At 38.8% G+C, this 25,762-nt stretch overlaps 1 protein-coding gene across 5 annotated transcripts in view; it reads left to right on the forward strand.

Annotated features, from left to right (window-relative positions):
- The first annotated feature begins 994 nt into the window (after nt 1-994).
- The window catches only part of LOC131227869 (probable aquaporin PIP2-2), a 35,646-nt gene continuing 10,878 nt past the window's right edge, over nt 995-25,762 (forward strand). The window contains exons 1-5 of one of the 5 annotated variants that reach the window (XM_058223694.1): nt 995-1,167; nt 3,798-3,862; nt 21,290-21,365; nt 21,459-21,566; nt 21,685-21,737. In XM_058223694.1, coding sequence (XP_058079677.1) covers nt 1,054-1,167; nt 3,798-3,862; nt 21,290-21,365; nt 21,459-21,566; nt 21,685-21,737 — 416 coding nt within the window. In that variant the 5' untranslated portion in view covers nt 995-1,053. Of the gene's footprint in view, nt 1,168-3,797; nt 3,863-18,227; nt 18,329-21,289; nt 21,366-21,458; nt 21,567-21,684; nt 21,738-25,762 lie in introns of those variants that run through there. The other 4 variants (XM_058223695.1, XM_058223697.1, XM_058223696.1 and 1 more) reach the window with 4 other exon arrangements.

Raw genomic sequence — 25,762 nt, forward strand, 5'->3', positions numbered from 1 at the left:
GATCATTTTAGGTTATGAGAGAAAAAATTAGGTAGATCCCAATCTCAAGTGGATCACATTATGGGAAACAGTGTTGAATGAAAGTTGACCATTAAAAACTTTTTGAGGGCCATAAAAGTTTTGCATCAAGTTTATATTTTTTTTTCCCTTCATATGCGTCTGTATGACCTAATCAACAGATTGGATGTCAAATAAACCGTACAGTGCCCCTTAGGAGTATTTTAATGGTGGATATCCAATCACTATTATTTTCCTGTGGTGTGATCCACCTGACATATATATTCACCTCATTTTTGGGATCAAGACTAAAATGATATGTAAAAATGGAAGAACGGAATGGATGAAACATATACATCATGGTAGGGCCCACAGAGCACCGACCACACCGGGTGGTGCCAGGGGGAGTAGCCAATCTGTTTCCCTCCGAACGACTCGGACGCGGATTTCCTGCTAAAGGCGCGAAGAAGTTCCTGCGCTGGGAACCCATGTGGGGCCCACGGTGATGATTTTGAGAAATCTTCTCCGTCCATGCATTTTTTGAGTTTATTTCAGGACATGAGGCCAAAAATGAACCGTACCCAATTTTCAAGTGGGCCGAAAATGTGAGAATTGAATTTAGACGGTTGAAATATTCGTGGGTCACAGAAGTTTTGAATCATTCTAATATTTGTATTTTCAGTTCATCCCAGTAGGAATGACGTTATTAACGGTATGGATGGCATGTAAACATCACTGTAGAACCCAGGGAGGTTTCAACGGTAGGAATTTCCCTAACCACCTTTTCCTTTAGTACGGCCCACTTGGGTCGTGGATCCTGCTCAATTTTGGTCTCATAGCCTAAAATGAGCTCACAAAACGGATGGACAGGGTGGATTCCATACAAACATCACGGTGGGCCCCACCTGGGTTCCCAGCGCAGGAGATTCCGCGTTCGAACGACTCCGCTCGGAGCTCCAACCCTATTAATTCGGGTCACGGTGCCATTTGGTAAGGAGAAAAAAAAAACAAAGAAGCGATTCTCGTCCTGAAAAAAGCAAAAAAGCCTAGAAAAAGATGAGATCTTCTTCAGGAGCGTTCTGCATTTCTGCATATGTGCAGAAGAACGATGTCGACAATCAGACTGATCTCGAAATCTACTATATGATTGCTGATAGTTTTCTCAGACGGGTATTTTATTTTTAAATTTCAGAAAAAAATCTCTCTGTTCGTGCTTTTCTTTGGCGATTCTGTTTGATATTGGCATTTCACTCTGTTTTCATTTTCTAGGAATTCTGATGCTTTACTGAATCGAAATGGGAAATTTGAATATTCAATTGTTATGGAATGTAAATTGAAGTGAAATTTGTGTTATTGCTATGTGTTACATTGTCCCTACCTTTGGTTTGGATTGATCAAGGACCTTTCGGCAATTCTGTAAAAATTTTTGAGCTGATTATACATAATATATTTGAAAACATTGTGTGTGCATCAAGTGCAGATGTGCACCGGCATCTCATACTATCCAATAATGTTGGGAAGAATCTTAATGCCCATTTCAAAATGGGCATTTGAAAGTTTGCATGTTGAAATGCTTGTTGTATTCTTGTCGTCCATCTTTTAATGATGGGAGATAATCTGCACACTGACTCTCCGTGCGATATTGTGTGCACAAGCCTGCTTGCAGTCTCTATTTGCAAGCCCTACTTTTGATTTGCCTGTATTATTATTTTTAAAAAATACATTTGGGAATCAAAATAATACTCCTTTGTACTATTTTTAATTGTGTACTATTTCAATTCCCAAATGGAAAGCGGGTGCATGCAAATATATCGAGGTGGGTGAAGATCTCGATTCCATTTTTAGAAGGGAAAGTGGATGCTTGATTGTCCATTTCTCTAGCTGTACAATTAAATGCTATGTGATGCACTTCATTGAACTTAATGAAGTGTGTTCCCCCTGCATAAACGGGACACATTTAAAGTGGTTGAGACCAATGGTTTTTTTGGTCATCACAGATATGTGCCATGGCCTAAAAACTGCAGTTATTGGATGAGCTGAACAATTCAGTCTTTGTGATTTCTGTCTGCCAAACTGTTTACTCACTTTTTGCTCTTTTTTTTCTTTCTTTTTTTTAAAATTTTTTTTTTCGATATTCATTTTGATTTTTGCGAACAGTGGGGGGAGATTATGGGTGGTTCTTAATGAAAAAGTTCAATGATCATCATGGTGTTCCTCTTAATTAATGATATAGATTCAGATTGCTTAAATTGTTAAAAGAAACCCACCCAAGCAATCCCCCGAGTGAAAGAGGAAGGGGGAAAGGGAAAAAGGGAATTCAAGGAGCTGGGTTGTCCAAGCACTTCCAAAAGCCATATAAGAAGGCATGGCAAGAGCTTAGACAAACTTCTTCTCAAATTCTCTCAATTCTCAAAATCCAATTCCAAAGCTATTAAAATTACAAAAAACAGGATATTTATGCTACTTTGCGACTAATCTTGGTGACTATGTGCTAACCACAACTGACCCCTCAGCTAATCATAACCGACCTAAGCATCCAATCCGTAACTAACTATACAATGGAAAAGATTAAACGATCCCTAACTTCAATCCTTCCAAACAGGGTGCCCAAACAGGCCCAAAAAACAAAGTTTCATACGGCAACATGGTGGGGATATGAATTGGGCCAGCAGACGATAGCCAAACATGTTACTGTCTGGCAGAAAAAAATATTATTGCCACCTAATCAAGGTTGTTCTGTATCAGTTGAGGTGATTTCAAGAAAATTAGGTTCCATTTGTATGCGTTCTTGTGCTTGTTAAATTATTGGTAAGTTTTGAATTGAAGGAAATGGGTTTTGGGTGATCTTATACTTTGTTATTGTTGTCTAGAATTCACTACTACCTGTGTCAGATTTGCATGGCATTAATGAATAGAACTTAGATGGTGGTAAGAGAAATGATCCTGCCGCATGAGGTGGACAGCGGAGGACCTGATGGATATATGCGATGGATAATCTCAGAAACTTCCTGGAGTACGGCCACATCCTCAAATTCAAGAGAGATATACTCACTCTTAACAAACCTTTTCTGTAATATCAAGAAAAGGAAGAGAAAACTCTAGGTTTTCTAGACAATACAAAAAACTACTTAAAAACTCTCTACAATCGCTCCTTGTATAGAAAGAGTGTTCCAAAATAACTAAAGCTACTAACTAGACCAAGTAACCATGGTAAATTTACTTACCAAGTGACCTTGCAAACCTAAGAATTAAAAGACCAAAATAAATTGTATAATAACCATGCGTGTGGCCATGGAGCCAAGTTGTATGTGGATTGGACCGTTCAACTTGATTTAGTGGACCATACGGCCCAAGCAATCTGGACTGCAGGATCAGCCCGTGTGATCTGGTCTATATGATCGTCCCTCATGATATGGACTGTATGATGAATAGATATTGTTTTGTGCTCCATTATTCTTGTTGGGCTTCTTGTATGCTTGGACTGAATGGTCACTTGCATCAACTGGCCTGTGTTTTCAGTGTGTAAATTTCAAAAAAGTCTGCAAACTATTGTTCTGATTGGCCTAGCTCGGTAGTCCTAAACCTATCAGTAGTTGTTTGCATGCCTTCTTGTGCTTGTCTTCCTGTGCTTTTGTTTTGTTTTACTTTGTTTTTTTCCCATTGTGTGCTGATGTTCATGATTGTCTTTCGTTTATTGTAGCCTTTCATACCTTAGTTTTGAAAGGTTTTAATGAGTTTGTGGAAGCTTTGGTTTTCCATAGGCTTCTAATTTCTTGTTGGCTGAAATTTTGACTGTGCAGGCGGACATCTACAGAGAGGAGAAGAAGATAATGCTTCTTTATATTATGCTTATGAAGTTTTCAAGGTCGGAAAAGAACATGGCTGGCTGAAATTGTCTTTTGTTCTGTTTTCTTGGCATTCCTTTTCCTTTTGATAAGTAACAATTTGTTAGAAAAGCTCGAAAGGAGAAATGTACAATCCAAATACTCCATTTCTAGCAAGCAAGTTTGTTGATTTATTTGCAACCCTTAGTAAATGATGAAATACAGCTATATAGGGGTGCATTTAGTGGAAGGTGATACCACGAGGTATCTTCCTTCCACAAAAAAATAATAAAATGTTAAGATGTTTATCCTTGAGCTAAGGACTAATATGCCACATTATCTCGTTGTTCCAGTGCTAAATCCTGCACAATTACCACTCCTTGTTTCATTATCACATCATCATCAAAGCCTTATCCCAACCATCGTTTTGAGTATCCTCAATATTATTGAAATACCCCTGACATTATCTGTATCTCCAACTCGGCGATACCAATAACACTAGTAGTCTTAGAAATTCCACGTACCGGCGATGTATAGCTATGCATCGCCAATGTTTCGCCAATATTTCGCCAATATTTTCGACTATGTAAATTTCAAGTGTTGCTTGTATTACCAATATTTTCGACTATGTAAATTCCAGGTGTTGCCTGTATTGCCAGTGTATTGGTGATATTTTGATAATATGGCCAATGTATCGATATTGCAAAACATCTGTTTATTAAAAAATTTTCATTTCAAAATTTTCTTCATGGGCGCATGATTTATGCAGTGTTCAAATTGTCAAAAATAATATTGATTGTAATGCGATATTATCGTTATCGCAACATGGGCGATATGGAGACCACAATCTTTCGTTTCCTTTTCAGACGTTGACAATTTCTCTGCGAAATATTTTGTGTTGTTGATATCCTGAAATATCGATGGATGTTTGGATGGATAGATGGCATGGTTGGATTGTTTTTTTACGACAACACATGCTTTTAGGCTCCCATTAAATGGAAACTTATTATGTATGCATTTTTTGATTCATAAATATGCAAATATGTGTTTTAGCATCTCTTGAAGTTTCATTAAAAATTTCCATCATTTCCCCAATGTTTCCCTCCATTTTTGGTTATTGGCAATATTAATAATGTTTTTGTATCCTGGCCAATGAAACTTGTAGCAATACTGATATTTCAAACACTAATACCAACTAATTAAGGGTTCATATTATTACCACTTCTTGTTTCATCTTTCTTAATTAAGATGTTGTTTTCAGATGTTGTGAGGAATGTATGTCTGAGAATTGTAGTATTTTCGATGATCAAATGCCTGTAACTTCAAATCATGGATCTCTCGTAGACGATTGGTAAACTTCAAGAGCAAATGGGATCTACATAAAGTGAGTTGCCTTCCAAAAAAGAAAAAAAGAAAAAGTAAAAAGTAAAAAGAAAAGAAAAAGGAAAAGAAAAGTGATTGACAAAATATCCATAATATATAAATGCAAAAAGCAAACATTGGTTGCATATGAATCATTAAAAACTGACCCCTACGAAAGTAGACCTCTATTTCTTGGTCCTCTAACTACCTCGACCTCTAGATTGCAAAGTAGCTCCCATTGAAGTTGAGCTTTTTTCTAAAGGATGCAAAATTTTATTAAAGGTCGGAAAGGCCAAAGGGAACAAAAGGCAAAAGAAAGCAAGAAAACAACAAAAGCAAGGCAAACAGAAACAAAACACAAATAGAAAAGGCCCGGAACTATACAACTCAACTGGGCTAGAAGCCCAAACCAAAGCAAAACAATCCCACAGATCAAGCAGGCCCAAGGCCAAACAAACACCAATAGGGAGGAACCTAGCCACCACCTAAGGAGCCAAAGATTAGTTTGTAATGTTAGCGAAGATCAAGGCAACACACCGAGCCACAGACACCCAACGGTTCTAGAAGTAGTAATGATTCCTCTCACGCCAAATGACCCAGAAAGCGTCCAAAATGGAAAGCCTCCATCTAACTTTGCGGTTGGACTTCTGAAATACTACTCCATGCTAGGTGAACACAAGGTCGTGGATCGAGCTAGGAGACACCCAGGAAGTGTTGAAGCTGCTAAGGATGGCGGACCAAACTTCAATCGCAAATGAGCATAGCACCCATCCCACGACGATGGAGGTTGTCGACAATGAGGATCCTTCCTCTAACCAAGAGCCATGCAAACAAAAACACCTTAGGAGGAGCCCCATGACGTTAGAGAAAGGAGGGGAAGGCGTCATGAGGCACAGGGGATCTATGACTAAGGGCCTTGAACAAAGATCGAACAAAGAAGGAACCAGAGCTTTCCCAAGACAAGACGGGAGAATCAATATCATCATGGATGGGCCGCATGCCAGACAGAAGCTCCAGTAGCAAGCTTGCCTAGCTCGACATCAGAAGGGGCTCTCCTGCAGGAGGGGCACCATACCCTAGACCCAACATTAGAAAACTGGAAGCTACAGAGGCATAAATGTTAGAAGCAGTAGAAGTCAGGGCAGGAAAAAGAGATGCAAGAGGCCTATTCGAGGCATAATGATCGAACCAAAATTTGATGTGGAGGCCATTTCCGAGGCTAAAAGAGAGCCCTTCTAGGAGTTGAGTCTTAGGGACGAAATGGCCTTCCACATGGTTGATGCCCCATATAAGGAGGATTTCTAAGAGAACCACCCTGGTTCCTCCAGGCCATACTTGCTGGCTAAAAGCTGCCTTTACCAACAGTCCTAGTTAGAGCTTTCTACTACTTAATGATTCTTTTGTAAAGAAAGCTTTTAGGATGTAGAACTTGGCCCAAATTCCCATAGGTTCTTTCAACAGGCTTATTGAAAGAGAAGCAAAGTTCTTTATAATGAATACCAACCTATATTGTCATCTTCCCTTTAAGGAACTCACTTACCCATTCCTCCCTATTGATTACTACTTAACATACCATATTAAATTTTCATCTACCCTTTCCTCATTGATTGCTACCCAGAAGATGATGTTGAAAGCCAGTGAGGTTGCCCTCATCTCAGGTTTTAGTGTGGATAAGGACACTCTCCAAGTCTCCCACCTCCAATTTGTAGATGACAATTTATTAATTTGCAATGCTAATCGACATCAGGTAGACAATTTGTCGATTATTGTTAGATACTTTGAAGCTCTCTTAAAGTTGAGGATTAATTTTATCAAAAGCGAGATGATGGGCAGAACTAGCTAGCCAATTTGGTTGTAACGCCCGGTTCCCTCCTAGTGACGTATCTTGGCCTAAACCTTTGTGTGGATAAACCCATTGTTTGTTTGTGTGGATAAATCTATTGTTCGTTTGTGGAATTCAATAGCAAAAGGAACAAAAAATGAAGCTATTGGGTTGGAAGTTTAGATATTCGTTGTTTGGAGGGTGTACCACTGATGCTAATTCCACTTATCAAACTTGTCAGTTTACTATGTCCCTCTTCAAATGCTCGGTGAATGTGATTAAAAGATTGGAGAAGCTCTAGCGAGATTTCTTGTGGACTGGATCTAGCAAGAACCATACATATCATCTCTTGGAATGGTTGAAAGTGTGTAAACCTAGAAGTATGGGAAGAGAAGCATTAGATTACTAAAGCCAAGGAATATGACTTTATCAGGCAAGTGTGTTTGGTGTTATGGTATGAAAGACGAAGGACTCTTACAGAGTCCTATTAGGTGTAATTAAGGTATAAATAAGGGTGGTTGCCTGTTGGTCATCCAAAAATGTCAGATATTTGGAAAGGTATCATGGAAGTCAAAGTGGATTTTGCTAAATCAGTGATTGACATTTTGGAAGATGATGCATGAATGAGGCTTTGGGAGGACTCCTGGAATGGGTAGGAGCTTTTTAACCAACTTCCCCCGTCTTTACTCGGTTACAAGTATTAGTGTTTGTTTGATTTCTCATGTTCTCTGTAGTGCTGACAACCTATGTGTTCGGTCTCCTTGTTTTTATAGAGGCCTATTATTCTATGAGGAAATTTCATATGTATCTAAATTGCTAGGTTGCCTTTTTAGCCTCTCTCCCCTGTGGGGGGTGTGGGGATGAGACTCCTAGAGGTGGGTTCTAAAATAGCATTGGGACTTTCTTAGTCTTTTTTTTTTTTTTTTTAAATGTCTGGGCGAAGGACAATATGAGTGCAATAGGCTCATTTGGCTTTCATTTGGAGCATCCTTTCCCCTCCCAAGGTTACTGCTTTCGTTTGTAGGGAGAGAGAAATTTGACGGTTGATCACTTGAGGAGCATGAATTGGTCATATCTAATGGGTTCATCCTTTGTATTAGAGACGGTGAATTTGGACCATCAATTCAGTCATTGCAAACTTGTGGTTGGCATTTGGTGGCGGTTTACTCAACTCTTTGGGATTTAATGGATGATGTTAGGGACCATCGAAACTTCAAAATTTCCTTCTTAGCTTTGAAGGGGATATGCAAAGGGAGAAGCAAGGGAGTCTTTTGGAGGGCGTCTCTTGGCTAGCTTATAGGTGATTTGGAAGTAGAGGAATAATAATCTTCCGAAATGCTTTTGGTTCATGGTAGGTGGTCTTCAATATGGCATACTTGTAATTGGTTCGCCCCTTTCTTCCTTCTTCTTCTTCCTTCTTCTTCCTTCCTGCATTCTTCTTCTTCTGCTTCTTCTTCTTCTTCTTCTTCTTCTTTGAGAGAACAAATATTCATTAAGAAGAACCTACGTGGGATTTGGCAAGCGTCGTGGGTGCGCTTCCCATAGATGTGAGTTCGATTCCCCTTCCCGAGATTACCCGATGCACGTGGTTTGTGGGTGATTGCGTACATCTGCAGGGAATAATCTTGCCTCAGAATAGGGTGAGGACACCGTAACGTCTTATAAAAAAAGAAAAATCATTAAGAAGAAATTAAAGTAGGAACTAACTCGCAACATAATGAGCACTGTGACGAACACCCTCTTAATTGGAACATTGGCTATTAAGTTTGCCTTTGCCAACATGAGCAAATGAAATGTTTAGCCCTAAGGCAATAAGCCCGATCTCATAGAATACATAATTCGGCCTCCAAGGCTTGGAATTTGGTAATGATGCTCATGCTATGACATTCTTGAAATCAGCTTGAACACTGTCTGCCAAGGAAAATTTCTTATAAACGATTCTTGAAACTTCTCTAAGGGCCTTGAATTTGGAATCACTAGCGTGGCCAACCTAAGGGTTGGAGAAGTGCATATAGATGACTCCTTCATTGTCTCCTAAGGTGCCACTAAAATTATGCTTCCCTGAGTTACCACATGAAGGTCCACCAAAGTTACGCTGGCGACGCTAGTGGGCAGATATTTCCATTGAAATGTGATCCATAACGACATCAATCTTTAAGGAAATCCAACATGGCAATCCTCTAGAATTCTTACCGATGGGCGATCACTAGATGACACTATTTTTATCCTTTCTACAATCTTTGTCAGAAAGTTGCTCGCATCATTACTGATACAGTTGTTCCTTTCTTTCCACATGAAGGCCCATCAAAGTTAAGCTTCCAAATACCAATGGGTGGGAATTTCCATTGGAATGTGATCGATTCTTTCAGATGCCCATATCAATTATGACTTCTCAAAGGAAATCCAACAAGGCAATCCTCCAGAATTTCTTTTGGTGGGAGACTATTGGATGAGATTACTTTCTATCCTTTCTACAATTTTCAACAGAAAGTCACTTGCATCATTACTGATGTAGTTGTTCCTTTCTTTCCATATATCCTAACGTAAAGGAAATGGAAGTATTTGCCACAAAATTCTTCCTTTCCTTAAATGGCCCTAATAGCAACTTTTGAACACATCACCAAGTTATTTAGAAAACCCAGAAGATTCCAAATAAAAGCAAGGTAAAAGCATCCCAAATAACATTTGCAACCATGCAATGAATGAAGAGGTGATTCACCATTTTTGATGTAGTAAGTTTAAAGGAAATTGAGCTTAAATGCTTAATGGAAATTGGATGTATATATACTAATTGGGAGATCAAAATCCTCTAGATTTTTTTATTTTATTTTTTAATTCTAAACGTCAATACAAATTTTATTACCCATGAAAACGAAAAATGAAAAAGATAGACCACTGAGAACAACAAAGGATGATGAGAAATCAACCCTCACAAGAAAAATAAAAAATTCCCTTTGACAACAATTGTCGATAACAAGTGGCCAAAATTAGACACTGAATTAAATTGCATCCTGAATTATATTATTCCAATCCCTTAGATGATCAGAGAAAGAGATCCCTCTAAATTCGGGGTTAGGCATGGCTGACTTCATAAAAAGTATATTTTGTTTTAATGTTTCAACTTATTCTCCTTTGTCTTCAAAGATTATGCCATTTCTCTTTTTCAATTTACCCCATATTATTGAGGTTAGTACCATGTTCCAAGTAACATTACCTCAGGTTATTCCTCCTCCTGCCTAACTTATATTAAGGCTCAATCTCTGATGCCATATGATTGGTAATCAAGCCAGTAATGGGCTACGAGAAATTCTCAACAGCCTTTTAGTATGAAGTACTAGGAATTGGGTGCTTGTGGTTTGAAATAAATGATAGGATTTTCCTAGGATCTAAATAATTAGAGGTAGTTTTTGGTTAGATTTTGAATTTGACAATTAGATGGGGCAATCAAAGCTAAATCCTGGTTGTCATCCCAAGGTTCTGCTCTTGTCAAATGGGAAAGTGTCCTTTGCTGCTGGCTTCCTGGTCCTAGGACAGGCAGACCCTAGAATCCTACTTCTCCTGATTGGTACAGATGCTCGATGGGAAACACTGGCCCAATGGGTGCAGGGGGGATAGTAAGGAACAACAAAGGTGAGACGAAATTTCAGTACATTGGTCGGACAATCTTCGGAAATTTGGCTTCCACGAAGCAACAATCCTGCTGCATGGCATTATAATTCTGGAGAACCAAAATTTTAGCATGATAGTGGTGAAAGGAGACTAATGTGATCAGTTGTATGTCCTCTAGGACGACCCCTTTGGTGACCGACAGATATTCTGAAGGAGGTGAAAGGCATCTGCGCAAAACGTGAAAGTGTTCTTAAATGTCCATGCCTTTGCAAACAATTAGGCAGACATGCTGGCTAAGGAGGGGGTTTTAAAGACAGGTTTTTAATCTCAGATGGAGGGTAGTGATGCAGGACATGAAAGTTAAATATGATATATAAAATTTCAGGCTTTAGATCATACTAATTAAGAAACCATCACAAAAATTCCACATCCCACATAAAATCAGGCATTTAACAAGGGAATTTACGAGGGTCCAAGCCTATACATGTTAGGGCTGGATCAATTAAAAATTATAGACCAAACAATGCTCAAAGGAGAGTAGATTCATCCACTCTTGCAATGGATTATTCCCCAATCCAAGGGATTCACCATGTTTCAATTTGGGAAAGCCTAGGGTTTGCAAAAGTGGAATAGAACTTGGAATTTAAGATTATCTAGGATTAGGGTTAAGGATTTAAGGCGAGAGAGGAAAGGATTAGAGGAGAGAAACCTGAAATAGTCCACACGTGTGGACAACAATCTGGCCCAGTTACATGTGCGTGGGTTTCTGCCCACATGTGTGTGGGGCAGACAAATCGGGGATTGGCCACTGAGGGTGTAGTCGGCCAAGGATGGGCCACCCACACCAAATTTTAGGCCCATCAGGTGTCCGGTCTATGCACAGTGCTCTGTCGAAGTTTCAACCCTGATTCTGCAAATCTGCTATAGAGGAAGGATTGGCTGCAAAAGGGGGTGGATTTGAAGATTGCATGGCTGTGGGAGACGTTGAATATTGAGGGTAGGAGGTGGGGGCGATTTGGGATGGGTGTGGCTGGGCGCCACGGTAGTTAGCCTTTCAAAGAAGGGAGGGTTTTGCACCCAATTAGATTCCTCAACTCAGAGAATTAGAGAAGTAGGAAAACGCAGAATTTTATTCATAATCTTCCATGAGAAAAAAACCTTAGTGAGACGAAATTTCAGTACATTGGTCGAACAGTCTTTGGAGATTTGGCTTCCACGAAACAACAACCCTGCTGCATGGCATTATAATTTTGGAGAACCAAAATTTTAGCATGATAGTGGTGGAAGGAGACTAATGTGATCGGTTGTATGTCCTCTGGGAGGACCCCTTTGGTGGTCGGCAAATATTCTGAAGGAGGTAAAAGGCATCTGCGCAAAATGTGAAAGTGTTCTTAAATGTCCACGCCTCTGCAAACAATTAGGCAGATATGCTGGCTAAGGAGGGGGTTTTAAAGACAGGTTTTGAATCTCAGATGGAGGGTAGTGGCTGGGCACCACAGTAGTTAGCCCTTCGAAGAAGGGAGGGTTTCACACCCAATTAGATTCCTCAACTCAGAGAATTAGAGAAGTAGGAAAACGCAAAATTTTATTCATAATCTTCAATGAGAAAAAACCTACATGGGGTTACCTATTTATAAGAAAACCCTAAATCCCAGAAGCCGCGCCATGTACGCACACTATTACTTAGAAACAAAGTAACAAAAATAACAACTAATTGACGCAATCAAAACCATTCATGATATTCCTAATAACGATAATAACCAAAATTCAAAGTCCTAGATTATCCAGGGTAGTGGGCCACGATCATGAGATCCAATGGTGGGATCTACATGATGATTTAGTCCAGTCCAAGGAACCATAGGACAACCCTCTAACTAAGAGGCCCTCCATGGATGTCATCATCGATCCAGATCGATGGTGGGGCCTTCCTCTTCGCGTACATGCGTAGGGGGGGCATGCATGTGCACGTGATGTCCCCATCAGGTAGTCTGCATTTGTCTAGCTGCCATGGCAGCTTAGCTTGTTGTAGGTGGAATATTTTTGCTTGCCCCTACAATTAGAGTCTCGGGTCACCTGGCGATTGCTGTTGTATAATTGGTTGTTGTTCTTGCCGCTTTTGTTTATGAAATTCCACCATTCATTAAAAAAAAAAAAAAAAACAGCCTTTTGGCATAGACCAGAAATTGTAAAGCATAGAATCTCATGAGTGATATGAAACCTCGAAGAAATTTTCAGTCAGTCCAATAATCAAAGCACGGTTCTTGATTACGGCCCTATGTGCACTTATTATGGTTCCAAATATTGGTAGGGAGAGTGTATTGGCTGGGTGGGAAAACAATACAATACATGAAACAGTACTTGGTGTATTGAATCATATCAGTGTGATATATTTACCCAAATGCAGAAAATATCAGAAAATTGAAATATGCGAAGCCCAAGAATCAATCGTATCTTCTTTTTTTCTTGTTTTCTTTTTTTGTAATTACATTAATGCTGTGTTGGCCATTCCTTAGTAAGAATGCTGTCTATTGGCCTAACCTGCTGAAAACTAAGTTTCTTATTCTTTGACTTCTAAATTTGGTGTTAAAGCATTTGGGAGTTGGAAACTCATTGATTGATCGTTAATTTTTAATTTTAAAGGTTTTTGTTACATATTTTAACCAAACATTATGGGATTATGGGAGTCACCACAAGTCATCCAGAATTAAGACATCTATAATTATAATAACATGTATCGTGAATGCAGTATAATAAATAACATGCTACTAAGTAATTATATTCATATTTGTTTCTTCAGGGCTATTTTACAATGTAAAAAACAACACATTATTTGTGTAATATGTAAAGCATGCATATATTTATTATAACATTAGTCACTAGTCTTCTTCTGAGGTTGAAATGAAGATGTTTATGAAAATTTTCTAACTTCAATTACATTTGATATTATTAACTCCACTGTAAATGAGATGTGCACCCAAATATCCCATTCAAGGGGTTCTATTGATCTAGGAACAGAATACATTTCAGGTTGTGATCTGGTACAAGCCCTTAATTACGCGACTTGGGCAAAACCCTTGATTGAAATTTCAAAGGGAAAAAACAAGTTTTCTAATCATCATTGCAAATGATGCAATGCATGAGGACAGCGCTATGATGCTCGTATTAGAGTGTTTATATTTGTAGCTTAGGTGATGCTTGTTTCAGAGGCTTTGCATTTGTAGCCATAGAGAATCTCTTTAGCCTTACAGTGGCAAGGATTTAGCAGTTGGGCTTTAAGCGTCAGGCGTCTCATGTGGCTGGAGGGCATCTTGGACTTATCAAGAGAGTAATCGTGTAGTCAACATCAGATAGTCAATGTAGCCGAAAGATAGCCATTATCCATATGACATGGTCTTGTGTAGTTGAGAGGCGTGGAGCTTGTTAGCTGTTTACCTTGCCAGATAGTTTCTCACAAAGCTGTTGCGGTTGAGACTTCTTGGTTCAATACAACAGTGCCATTCTCATGGATGGATTTGATCTCAGGCCTATCGTGCTGTGCTGGTACATGTGCTTTGCATACAATCACCAATGTTTCCTTTGGTGTGGTCTACAGAGGCACATGTGTGCATGTGCTTGCGTGTGGGAGCATGTGCACTATCCAAGCTATTCATCAGTCAGGCCTTTCTCTGTAGGTTCCCTATTCCACTCATGAGGTCACCCGTCCCAGTTGACATGCAAGCTAGGGGCGAATGTTGTGTGTGGACAATTTGCTTTATATCTCTATTTCTGAAAAAGAAGTAAAAACATAGTATAAAAAATAAAAAATCATATAATATACTAACAAAAGAGGGAATCTATCTAGATCCTCTTACAATGCATTTTTTTTTCTCCCTCTTACAACACATTCCTAAGCTCAAAACCCTTACATATAGGTAACAAAATGGAAAACAGAAGGTCATTAGTACTAGTTTTTGTTCCTATTGTTATAATTTTTTAATTGCAAGTAAATTGGGCTTATAACACTCGATTCAAAAGGTACTTGAAATAAATATGGAGGCTGTCCACTAGAAAATTTGTTGAATAATCATACTACTTTATAAAGCTGTTTGTGGGGCCCACCTGTATGCCACGTAGTCCATGTCATAATATGTGCCCCACTACTATTAATAGGAACCCAGAGAATCAGTCCATTCCAAAACTCAGGTGGGCCAAACCACATTATTTTATAGGATTTAGGCATGATTGTACATAGTATGGCCTATAAAATAATGTGGAGTGGCCCACTTGATTTTTTGGATTGTCCTTCTTCTGGGATCAAAAGATAAAATAAAGGGGCGTTAATGATGGACGGATTGGAATTCATGCATGCATCACTTTGCGCCCCACACAGTATTCTTCTTTTGTAGAGGCTTACAACTCGCAGGTAAATTACAAGAGAGATTATCTCTCTTTGGTAGATGATTGAGTGGAGCAGGAAGAACAGTAATATAATAGAGAAATCTCTCCACAGGCCACGTGACGGTGATATATCGGGTCCACCAGAGCTTTTGGATAGATTACTTTTGAAAAGTAAAACTAATGAAAAAAAATCCTATCTATTACTGTTTTCTATATTCATCCCACTGCATATTTGATTGTTAATTGTTTTTGTTTCCCACTGTCACTTCAATTACCACTGATTAGATGGAAAGGATTGTTTAATAAAAGTGATTTTAAGGACAAAACATCTATGCTAGGACCTTGTGTGTGGTGAACCCGTTCGATACATCTTCTTGCCACGTGTCTGTAGAAGGATTGCTATAGCACATTAGAGTTCTTTCTCCTCCACCGTATCATTATCCTCTTTTTTACTAAAGAGTCAGTTGTTTCTACATCAACCCACCTTGGGGCATGCTAGAATACATCCTTGCATGCAGCTACAGGATCAATCGAGACTATAGCTATTGGATCTGGGTCATATCGAATGATCCAAACCATTGATTGATGAAATACAATGATAAAAGGTGATTTACTGAAACCAATGTATACAAAAATGGTTATGTTATGGGTGTCACAGCCATTACGTAGCGGTAACGGTAGTCCCTGCCACATGATATGGGGCCGTAATGCCCGATTTGAAAAAAATGGCCTGTAACAGGCGTAATGGGCCGATATGGGGATGATACAGGACTGGTACAGTGCTTCCTTTAGAAATTTTTTGACTGTTACAATCCGTATTATGACAGCCATAAGGATGTCTGTTACAACCACGATTACCATTATTGAATACCTTGACTGAAACATCTTCATCATTGGAAAATCCTAGACATCCGAATCAATTCTCTCAAAGCAACTATCAAGAAGACGGTCCATATTCAAGGCAAAAATGTTAAATAATCAAAGTCCGAAAGTATTCCTATTAGAGAATTGCAAAGCTATCCTCCATCGTGGTACAGGTACTCATCTTGTAAAACAATTTGGATCTAAGTGTGAACCCAAATCCAACAGTTATTGCTACGTTGGGATGTATTGTAGAGTGTGTAAAACAGTGTTGTTTCAAGGACGCCCAGTTGCTCCCAACTCTCTTTCCTCCCAATCTCTCTCCCTATTAAATAAATTACTTATTCAATGGCACTTCTGTGATAAGACGTAAGGGCAGTTTCGTAATCACATAGGGGCGACGAGAATAGGATTGACTTGGCTTTTAGGAGTGGTATAGATTTTTTATTGCATGATTTTAATCAACCCATTTAATGGACTATTACATAAATCTGTTGGAGTTTTGTGCTGTCATTGCTGGTCCCAAGTCTAGATAGAGGAGGATAGCGTCAGGTTGGCAACTGGCATGAATTTGTAGTCATAACTTTCACCATGAATTTTGACAATATGACACGGGCCTTAATAGAGTGAAATGGTGGAACAAGATTCCTGTAGCCAACCCTAATTAGTTGGGATCATTTTGTTGGGAAAGTCTTAAATGATGATGATGATGATAATGATGATGATGATTGCATCTATCAAGAATTTTTGTGGTTTTGTTGTTAAGAATAAAAGGTTTGTATTCAAAATTAGATTCTCCCTTTTAATTTGAAAACCAATAGTCCAATAACTACCATCTAGTAATCACAATATTCTCCTGCTATTCTCCTACTGTAGGCAACACATGCCGAAATGAAGCAATACATGCTTTAAACTGAAGAAAATATTTTTTTTAAAAAAAATTCAAATAACTATTTTCTCTGCTCTGTCATATGTCTAGCTTTTTGTAACCTTAAAACATAAAGATTCCTCTCAACCAAAGAAGCCAATACTAAGCTCCTATTGGTTAGGACATGCATCGTAAGCAATCGTAGCTTCCTATTATTTTGTTTTATTACCATCTTGTATTCTCAGGATGATGTGATCTTATCTTCCTATCAATGCTATTTGTCCTCCATATCCTGTATTTCTATTCCAACTAGTCTGCCTGGGCTGATCCCTGGGGGAAAGCAACAGTGATGGAAGAGATGTTTATGTTGGAAAAATAAAAGACATGAGATTTGGTTGCCTTTCCACCCAGGAAACATGGTGTTGGCTGCAAATTAGTTTTCACCCTAAAGTACAAATATCTGATGGTTCTGTTGATTGATATAAGGATTGCCTTATTGCCGAGGACTTCACATAGCAGTATGGGGTAGACTATGAAGAGACATTTGCACTGGTAGCAAAATTGAACCTCGTCCATATTATTTTATCAATAGCGGCCCATCATGATTGGCTTCTTTTCCAACTTGATGTCAATAATGTGTTTCTTCATGGTGCTTTTTCCTGGATTTCAGCTTAGGGGGAGACTGGAAAAGTTTTGTAAACTCTGGAAGGCACTTTATGGTCTCACACAATTGCCTTGAGCCTGATTTGAGAAACTATACAATTTATCAAACTCTTTGGTGCTTCTTTTAATAAAATTCTTTGCCTTTTCGAAAATAAAATAAAATCTCAAATTAGCTTTAAAAGAAGTACATTTGATCACTCAGTATTTGTAAAGCAAGCGGATGGTCACATAAATTGTCTATGTTGATATTATCCACACAGGGACCAACACACGCTAAGTTGATCAAGTAAAAAAAAATTCTGGCTACATCCTTTAGAATGAAAGATCTCAAGCCATCTCAAATACTTGAAGTTACCAGATAAAAAACAGGAATATTCTTATTCGAATGAAAGCATGTGATGGATTTACTTTTTGAGTGTTGACTTGTTAGTGCTCGTCCTATTATTACTCCTATTGAGGCCAATCACAAGTTTCACAACTGGCAATCCAAAGTAAGTGATAATCTTGGCATTTATTGTAGACTTGTTGGTTGCCTGATTTGTCTCAGTGTTACACATCCTGACCTCACTTATGCCATTGGGATTGTGTCTCAGTTCATGCAGAAGCCATGCCCTCATCATCTTGTGGGTGTGTATAGAATTCTTTGATATTTAAATGTTGCTCTCAGTTGAGGTCTTGTTTATTTCATCCAATCATGGCCACTTAAATATAAGTGGTTTCTGTGATGCTAACTAGGTTGGTTCTATGTCTGATCATCGGTTCACAACCAGTTACTGCACGTTTGTAGGTGACAATCTTTTCATATGAAAAAGCAAAAAGCAGTCAGTTGTAGCTTTCTCCCGAGGCTAAATGCTGTGCAATGGCTCAAGCAACATGTGAATTAATTTGGGTCAAATTGATTCTGCATGATATGGGTTTCACTATGCCCTCCTCCATTATGCTCTTGTACGACAATCAAGCAACCATCTATATTGCTTCCAATCTAGATTTTTTATTTTTATTTTTTATGAACAAACAAAACATATCAAAGTTGATTGCCATTTCGTTCAAGAAAAGCTAGCAGCCAAGATTTTGCATACTCCGATTGTTCATTTGGGAGACCTCTTGTCGGCATTTTCACCAAGGCATCACCATCTCTTCACCTATGGAATATTATTGGCAATATTGGCATGTATGACATCCATGCACCAACTTGAGGGGAGTGTTATAGTTCTCTTGGTGTACATGAGGAGTATAGATAGAGGGTGATGTGCCTAATTTTTTATGGTACTTTACAATACTATATTTTATGATTATCTCGATGCAGCATTCAAAGCATCAGTATCGCCACGAGTTTGTTGGTCGTCAAGGATATGAAAACAATATCGATATCGCCAAATGCAGGGAAACATGGGGAAATGGTGGAATTTACACATATTTGAATATATATATGTGTGTGTGTGTGTGTGTGTGTGAATTAAAAATTTGGAAAAAGAATCCACGCATTATAAGTTTTCATTTAATGTGGCCTAAAAGCATGTGCTGTTGTAAAAAACCAGTCCATCTGATTAGGTGTATCTCTTCGATTGTGTTTTGGTTAATCTCTTGAAACAGCCTTGGATTATAAATAAAGCTTTTAGGGCCGCCGTATTAACTATTATGTTCTCTTCCTTCCTTTCCTTCTCCATTCGTTTTTTACTTTCTTCCGATCTCTCTCTCTACATTTTGAATGGAAGAAGGCTCATTTTTATTTTTATTTTTTCCGTCCTTTTTTTGGAGTTTCAAGTTTCTATTTGTGTCATGCCTTTAGAAGGCTTTTGGTGTGATGATGCCTTCGGTTTTGCCTGTAGCAGTTCCATGTTTTCTTCATCAATGCTGTTTATTTCAATTATTGGGTTGGGTTGAAAATCAATGTTGTGGCATCTTAGAGATGGTAGAGCTATTCATTGGAATGTATTTCAGATTTGGTTCTATTTGTCAAATCTTCAAGTTATTGCACTAGAAAGTCTCATGACGTGTGACTAACAAAATTATAACAGGTGAACTCTGCTTGTGGCAATATGAGGTCCTAAATGGCAATGTGATCACCAACTAAACAATGGATTTCCTAGGTTGGAGATTACCACTTCCATGAGTTCCATCCAACCATATGAGGTCCTAAATAGTAATGTGATCACCAACTAAACAGTGGAGTTCCTAGGATGGATATTATCACTTCCATCCAACCATCTATTTAAGCATTAAATGCACTAGAAAACTTTAGCTTCGTTCCCATTTTTGCCCAGAGTATCTTCCAAAAGTAATGACTTTTGTGTTTTGAGTCAATACAATAGGCTTGGGATTCCATGTAAATGACCTACTTCCTTGAAGAAGATATAGCTACATGCAACGTGTTAGATGCGCTCCTACAAGGAACAAAATAGGGGATCTTGGAGAACTGATCGACTACATCATTAGGGTTGTAGCCCTGAATCTTCGTTAATTGCAATTTGGAAGGAAAAATGTATTTTGGCATCCTCTCTTGGGACATCCGACGCTGGTAATGTTGTATAAAGGCATGTGCTTTCATCTCCCAATTGACAGGCTCAGTATTGCTTTACAGTGGTCTGAATGCCTTTATTCAGGGAGTCCATGGTGCCTGTTTAAAGCCCTCAAAAAAATTTGGCCAGAGATTTTTTTTGTTTGGATGAATAGATCTTTTTATTAGAAGGAAAAAAAAAAACAGCCAACAAAAGGTACGCAGCAGTGCTACATGAAGAAAACAATCCTACCCCTACCTAGAATAAAAGAGGGCTAACCACTAGAGTCATTCAGAGGATGATGCGTATGGCTCCTTCGCCTCTGCCCCTGCTTAAGAGTTGGTGGATTACAGAACCTGGAAATACTGGACATATAGCGAATCAGTGATGTCAATGGCTTCCTCTAATTCATTGGTGAGCCTCTACGGGAAGGGCCATTCCTCATCCAGTTTATAACGAGAATCAAATGCCCTTCTATGATTATGGAGACATTCGATGCGCTGCTGCGATCCTTACCTGCTGCATTAGAGCAGTCACTTGAGCAACTGTGGAGTTGCAATACCCAGCCAGTCCTGAAATTTCCAGGATGATGCAACCTGGGCTACCTGTAAATACTCCAATACCTAGCAACAGTTTCTGTTGGAGACTGACTTCCAACCCTAGTGTCTAAACCTATTTCTTGCTTTGGAGAATGAACCTTTTCCCACCTATCCAAATGAACTCGTGCATGTTCTAAAATCAATGTATTGGTGCATGCGTCAAATGACTCCTTGAATGATATGCATGTGAACTTTCCTCAATTTAGTGCCATATTGGCAATACATATATTTGTTGTATCTTCTCGTTAGTCTAAAAAATCTTTTATGGGAGAGTATCAATCCAGACATGATTTTGAACTATGATGGCCTGCGCCCTCCCTTCACATTTTCTCTGTCACATCCCTTGTTGGCCCTGGATTTTGCAGATGGGAATTCCAGGAGGAGCACCACCTCAAACTTGATTTCTTTATTAACTCGGTTTTGGTTTTTCATCAATGTTTTGTGATTTTGGAAGCCCAAACTGCTGAATTTCATCTGAGACCTAGTAACTTATTAACTGTCAATTAATTGGCCTCCATTTGAAAGGTTTAGAATCTTCTGTTCCAGGAGATTTTTAGGCATCACAGATCTTTCATGCATCTGTTAGATCACTGGCCGTGATCCATGAGCTGTAGCCTGTACATGCATGAACTGGTGCATCATGAAACTATTCACTTTCTAATGCATCAGGACCTTCTCATACACTTCTGGTATTAGATCTGGAAATTGGACTCATGACTACTATCATTTGATTATAGATGTTGTATTTTCTTTCTTTCTGATGGTTCTAAGTACTGTTAGAGTAATGGAGTTATTTCTGCTTGCTACAGTTTAATGTCTGAAACTATACCATGCCATCGAGACTACCTAGTGTCTTTAAAAAGAGAGCGGCTTTCTTTTAAGAAGGTATTTTTTTACTATGCCTTTCCCATACCTCTATCTGAAAATCTTAATCGTGAGTAGCATCCATTCATTTGATTTCAAAATACTTTCATGCAGAAATTATTGAATGCACTGACTGAACTAGAGATGCTGGAACCTACTGTTAAAAGTCTGATTGAGGAACCAAACAGAAAATGCAGGAAAAAAGTAGCCAAGTCAGATCAGGTTCACTAAATTTTTTCTAATGGGTCTTCCTTGGAGTGGCCTGCTGTCAAAAAGCAGATTCAGACGAATTATGAGATCAGGCACGTAAACTGTCTTGACTTCTCTCTTGTGGATGCAGGTCCAATATCCAAGCAACTTAGACTTAACTCCAGTCGAAGTCGAGATGCCAAGGTTAGAGTTCTAAATGTTTTATTTTTCTCCTAAGTACACCACATTCAGTAGTTTTTCGCTTTCAGTTTGGGCTTAAAGTTGAAGAAGGGAACGTAACACTGAAGATATCCCTTACAACTGTCATGTTTTTATTAAATTGAACTTTTGTTGATGTCACTTCAAAGGGGGCCAAGAGTGATTGAAATCACCTAAGGAACAAAATTCCAACAACCCTCCTCCCTAAATGGAGATTTTTGGGTTTTTGGAAAAAAAAAAAATCATTTTTCATCAAATTTTGCCTATTTATTGATGCTTCCTTGGTATTAAGGATATTATTGCTTGTATCGGAGATATTATCAATGCTATCGCCAATACCAGGGAACTTTTATATGCAATTCTTCCCAAAATATCACTGATATCCATTATATCGCCAGTATTATTGAAAATATTAATGATATTTGGAAAATTTTAAGCTGCCAACAGTTTCGGTATCGCTGACCTAGTGATACTGATAATATCGCCCATATTTGGATCAATGGTTTTAACCAGTGTTTTAAGAATTGACGATATCAGCTGATATATCCCATGATATATCTTGTATGTAACCTGTGCGATACGAAACGCACATGGTCGATCTGGTGAGCATTTTTGACCTTTGATCCTTCTTTTTTTCCTTCTATAAATCATGTTAAATCAGTGTCAAATTGTTACAAATCCATAATTTTTTACGTTTCACATGAAAAAATATGGACTGGGATTTGTGAGATTCGATTTCAAGATTTGGAGGAGATGGGCCAAGTTGCGGAAATTAAAAAAAAAAAAATTTAAAATCTCAATTTCTCGCAAATTGTTGCAATCTTTGTATCCAAACATAAAATCAAACATGCATGTAACCTGTTCTAGTTTATATGAATGGACTTTAAATATACTTGCATCAATTTAGTTAAACAACGCATAGTTTAGGACCCCATAAAAAGAAAACCTATTATGTGCACTTGTTTTTTGTAATGTTTTGTTTTATAGGTGTGTTGATGTTGAGGGTCAAATATTGCATATCAGACCCATTTATTGTATGGATTTACAAGCATGACACCGTTTAATAGCCTAATTTAATTGTATTTGTGATGCAGGGCGTCTTCATGAGCTTGGACTGGGAAAGGACACTAAAAAGCATGGATTTACCGATCTGATGACACTAAAGCATGGGACGGACCTTAGGAGACCAAGATCGATAGATTTGCACGCCAGGGATCCAAGAAAATCGAGGAATTGAAGCTCAAGTGGCCTGAAAAGTGTCCAGAATGCAAGATCATAAGGTTCTCACCATCCGATCAGTTCGAAACTCCATATATGGCCTGAGGACCATAAAGTAACCGTACACGTAAAATTTCAGCTCCTGGATCACTGTGGAAGTGGCCCAACGGACAAATCAGCCCCTTTAATCATTATGTGGGCCCCGCCTGATATCTGGATATACCCCAATTTTGGTCTCAACGCCTTAAACTGCGTGTCAAAACAGATGGATGGAGCAGATTTCTTACAAACATCACGATGGACCCCACAGGGCCAGTGCGTGTACACCATGTACACGGCACTGGCCGTGCACCGAACCACTCTACGCGGGTCAGCAGCGCTGACCCGCATCTCCTCTTCAAATACGGCGGTGGCCGTTTCACGCGGCTAGACGGACGGACCGTTTTGCGGATGGTAGTGGGCCCCACAGCGTAAATTTTCGGATGATCCAAGCCAGCCATCTTGTAGAGGGCCATGATTTCTTCAAACCCATGCTAAAATTTTGGACCCATGCAAGCACACGTGCACGATACAGAGGCCATAAGTGGACTGCCCTGCAACGTTCAAATTGATGTTTGGAAGATTTCTTCTCTGATTCCGCGTCAATGGATGTTCAAAACTAACCATTCTTGACCGAAATTTCATCCTGAATCCAATGGACGGGGTGGATTTCTTCAAAAACACCTCTGTGGGGCCCACCGAACACGTCAGCGCCTCTGCGTACGCCTTACGCGCGTCCGGGAAATCCGGAGATTCGGGGGAGTTGTGGGCCACGATCATCAATCTTCTCGATGATCTGAACCGTCTAAATGATAGAGAGAGAAGATGCATCCACTTCCACGCTGGCAGAATTGATCAGAAAGTGAACAGCGGGCCGCACGAAGTCTCTGATCACTGGCTGCGTAAGCTGACTCGCGCTTCTTTTGCCGATTCCTTGCTGTGAAAGGAGTCTCCTCACGCACCGACTCCAGCCGGGACTCCCTTCCACCGGCCTTGCTGCTATTAAAGGAAGAAAAGGAAGGAAGAAAAGGGGGGGAAAAAAAAAAACAAGAGGACGGGAAGAAAAAAAGTGAATTTGGCAAGGGTGTGGCTGCTGTGCGTGCTGGAACGGCTGGAGCAATTGCTGCTGCTGTGTACGGTCAGGGAGAAAGACGGCAGGAGTGGACGAGCTAGGGAGAGAGAAAGAGGAGCAGAAGTTTAGTGGCTTGGGTTTGGGTTTTGAACGTGAGGAAGAAAAGGAAGAAGAAAAGTGGCTGAGTTGGTACTGTGCTATGTTTATTTTCTTTCATTTTAATTTGTTTAAGAGATTCATCCACATCATGCCAATGTGTGGCTGAACCTCTTAGCTAGGGCTAAGAGGTGAAGCTTGTGGTCTGATGGGAGAAACTTTGCTGGTGCCTATTGTTTAGATGGACTGATATTGATTTTTGTTCAAATTAAAAAGAATACTTTCAGTTATTTTTAAGGGTTTGTTGTGACTAAAATTACAATGGATCTGCGATGATTTTGAGTATTTCTTTCTTCTTTTTGATGCTCATGACGTCAGGAAACCCTGTTGTTCACCATAGTCCCCTGGGCATGGTAGGATGACAGTACCCTTCCTGATCTTCATACATTGTTGAATGGTTGGTAATTAGTTTAATCTTGTTGTTTACTTTGTCTCCTGGGCATGGTTAGATGATGGAATCCATTCTAATTCATACACCTTTCATCTCTTGAAACCTATATCAATGGCAGTTCAGTAAATTTCCATAATTTGGGATCCTGGCATACGATCTCCCTGATCTCTACAAGTGGATCCTCTGAATCCCTAGTTCCCTTCCTTTGAATTACTTAAGTTTTAGATAATTATTCCACAAATTATTCCCTAAGTTTTATTTGATTTAGATCGCATCTTAGTCTAGTTCTAGTTCTGCTTGATTTCAGATCCCTGTGGATTCGACCTCGGTCTTAAAGAGTTTATTACTACATCACAACCCTATACTTGGGAGTGAACAAGTTTTTGGCGCCGTTGCCGGGGATTAGTTGCCTGCTCCAATTAATTTTAGAATTAGTTTGAGATTAGGATTTTACTAACTGTAGCTTTAGATTTTTAATTGATTTTTTTAGAACTAACTTGTTTCCATATTTTGAAGGATCCTGACATAAGTCCATAAATTGGTAATTCCTCCATAATCTCTTTACTTTTTCTACCTTTTAGAATTAGGGTTTGAATTTTATAGAATTTTTTTTTTTTTTTTATTCTAGTATCCTCCCATCTGTAGGAAATAGTTTATTCTTAAAACTAGGTTATTTCTTAATTAATTTTCTACTTTTATTTTTAGTAACTTTCTAATTTTAGAATCTAATTTGTTTCCTAATTTATTTTTAGAATTTGTGTTTAGAAACTAACCTTCCTATTTTGTAGGCCTTTAAGATAGAAATCTCTAATTCGGTAAGCTCCTTCCCTACTGTCTATTTTTCAATTCTCTTTTAGTTTAGATCTTTCCTAACTTACTTTAGAAATTTCCACTTTCTTTTAAGAATTCCTTCTTTTAGAAATTAATTTACTGTTATTTTTCTTCTCTTTTTAAGAATCTAACTTATTTTTGTTTTATTTTGCAGGTTTTTAACTTAGGACTCCAATTTGGTAATTTCTTTCCAACTCTCTCTTTCTTTCTAGATTTTCTTTTCCTTTCTTAGGATTAGGTTTTTAATCGAGGGCTGCGAGTGTTTTCATGCCCAAGTGGGCCCGTGACGACACTCGACGTCTC

This window comes from Magnolia sinica, chromosome 15 (genome assembly GCF_029962835.1).
Source record: "Magnolia sinica isolate HGM2019 chromosome 15, MsV1, whole genome shotgun sequence".
In the NCBI taxonomy this organism is placed as follows: domain Eukaryota; kingdom Viridiplantae; phylum Streptophyta; class Magnoliopsida; order Magnoliales; family Magnoliaceae; genus Magnolia; species Magnolia sinica.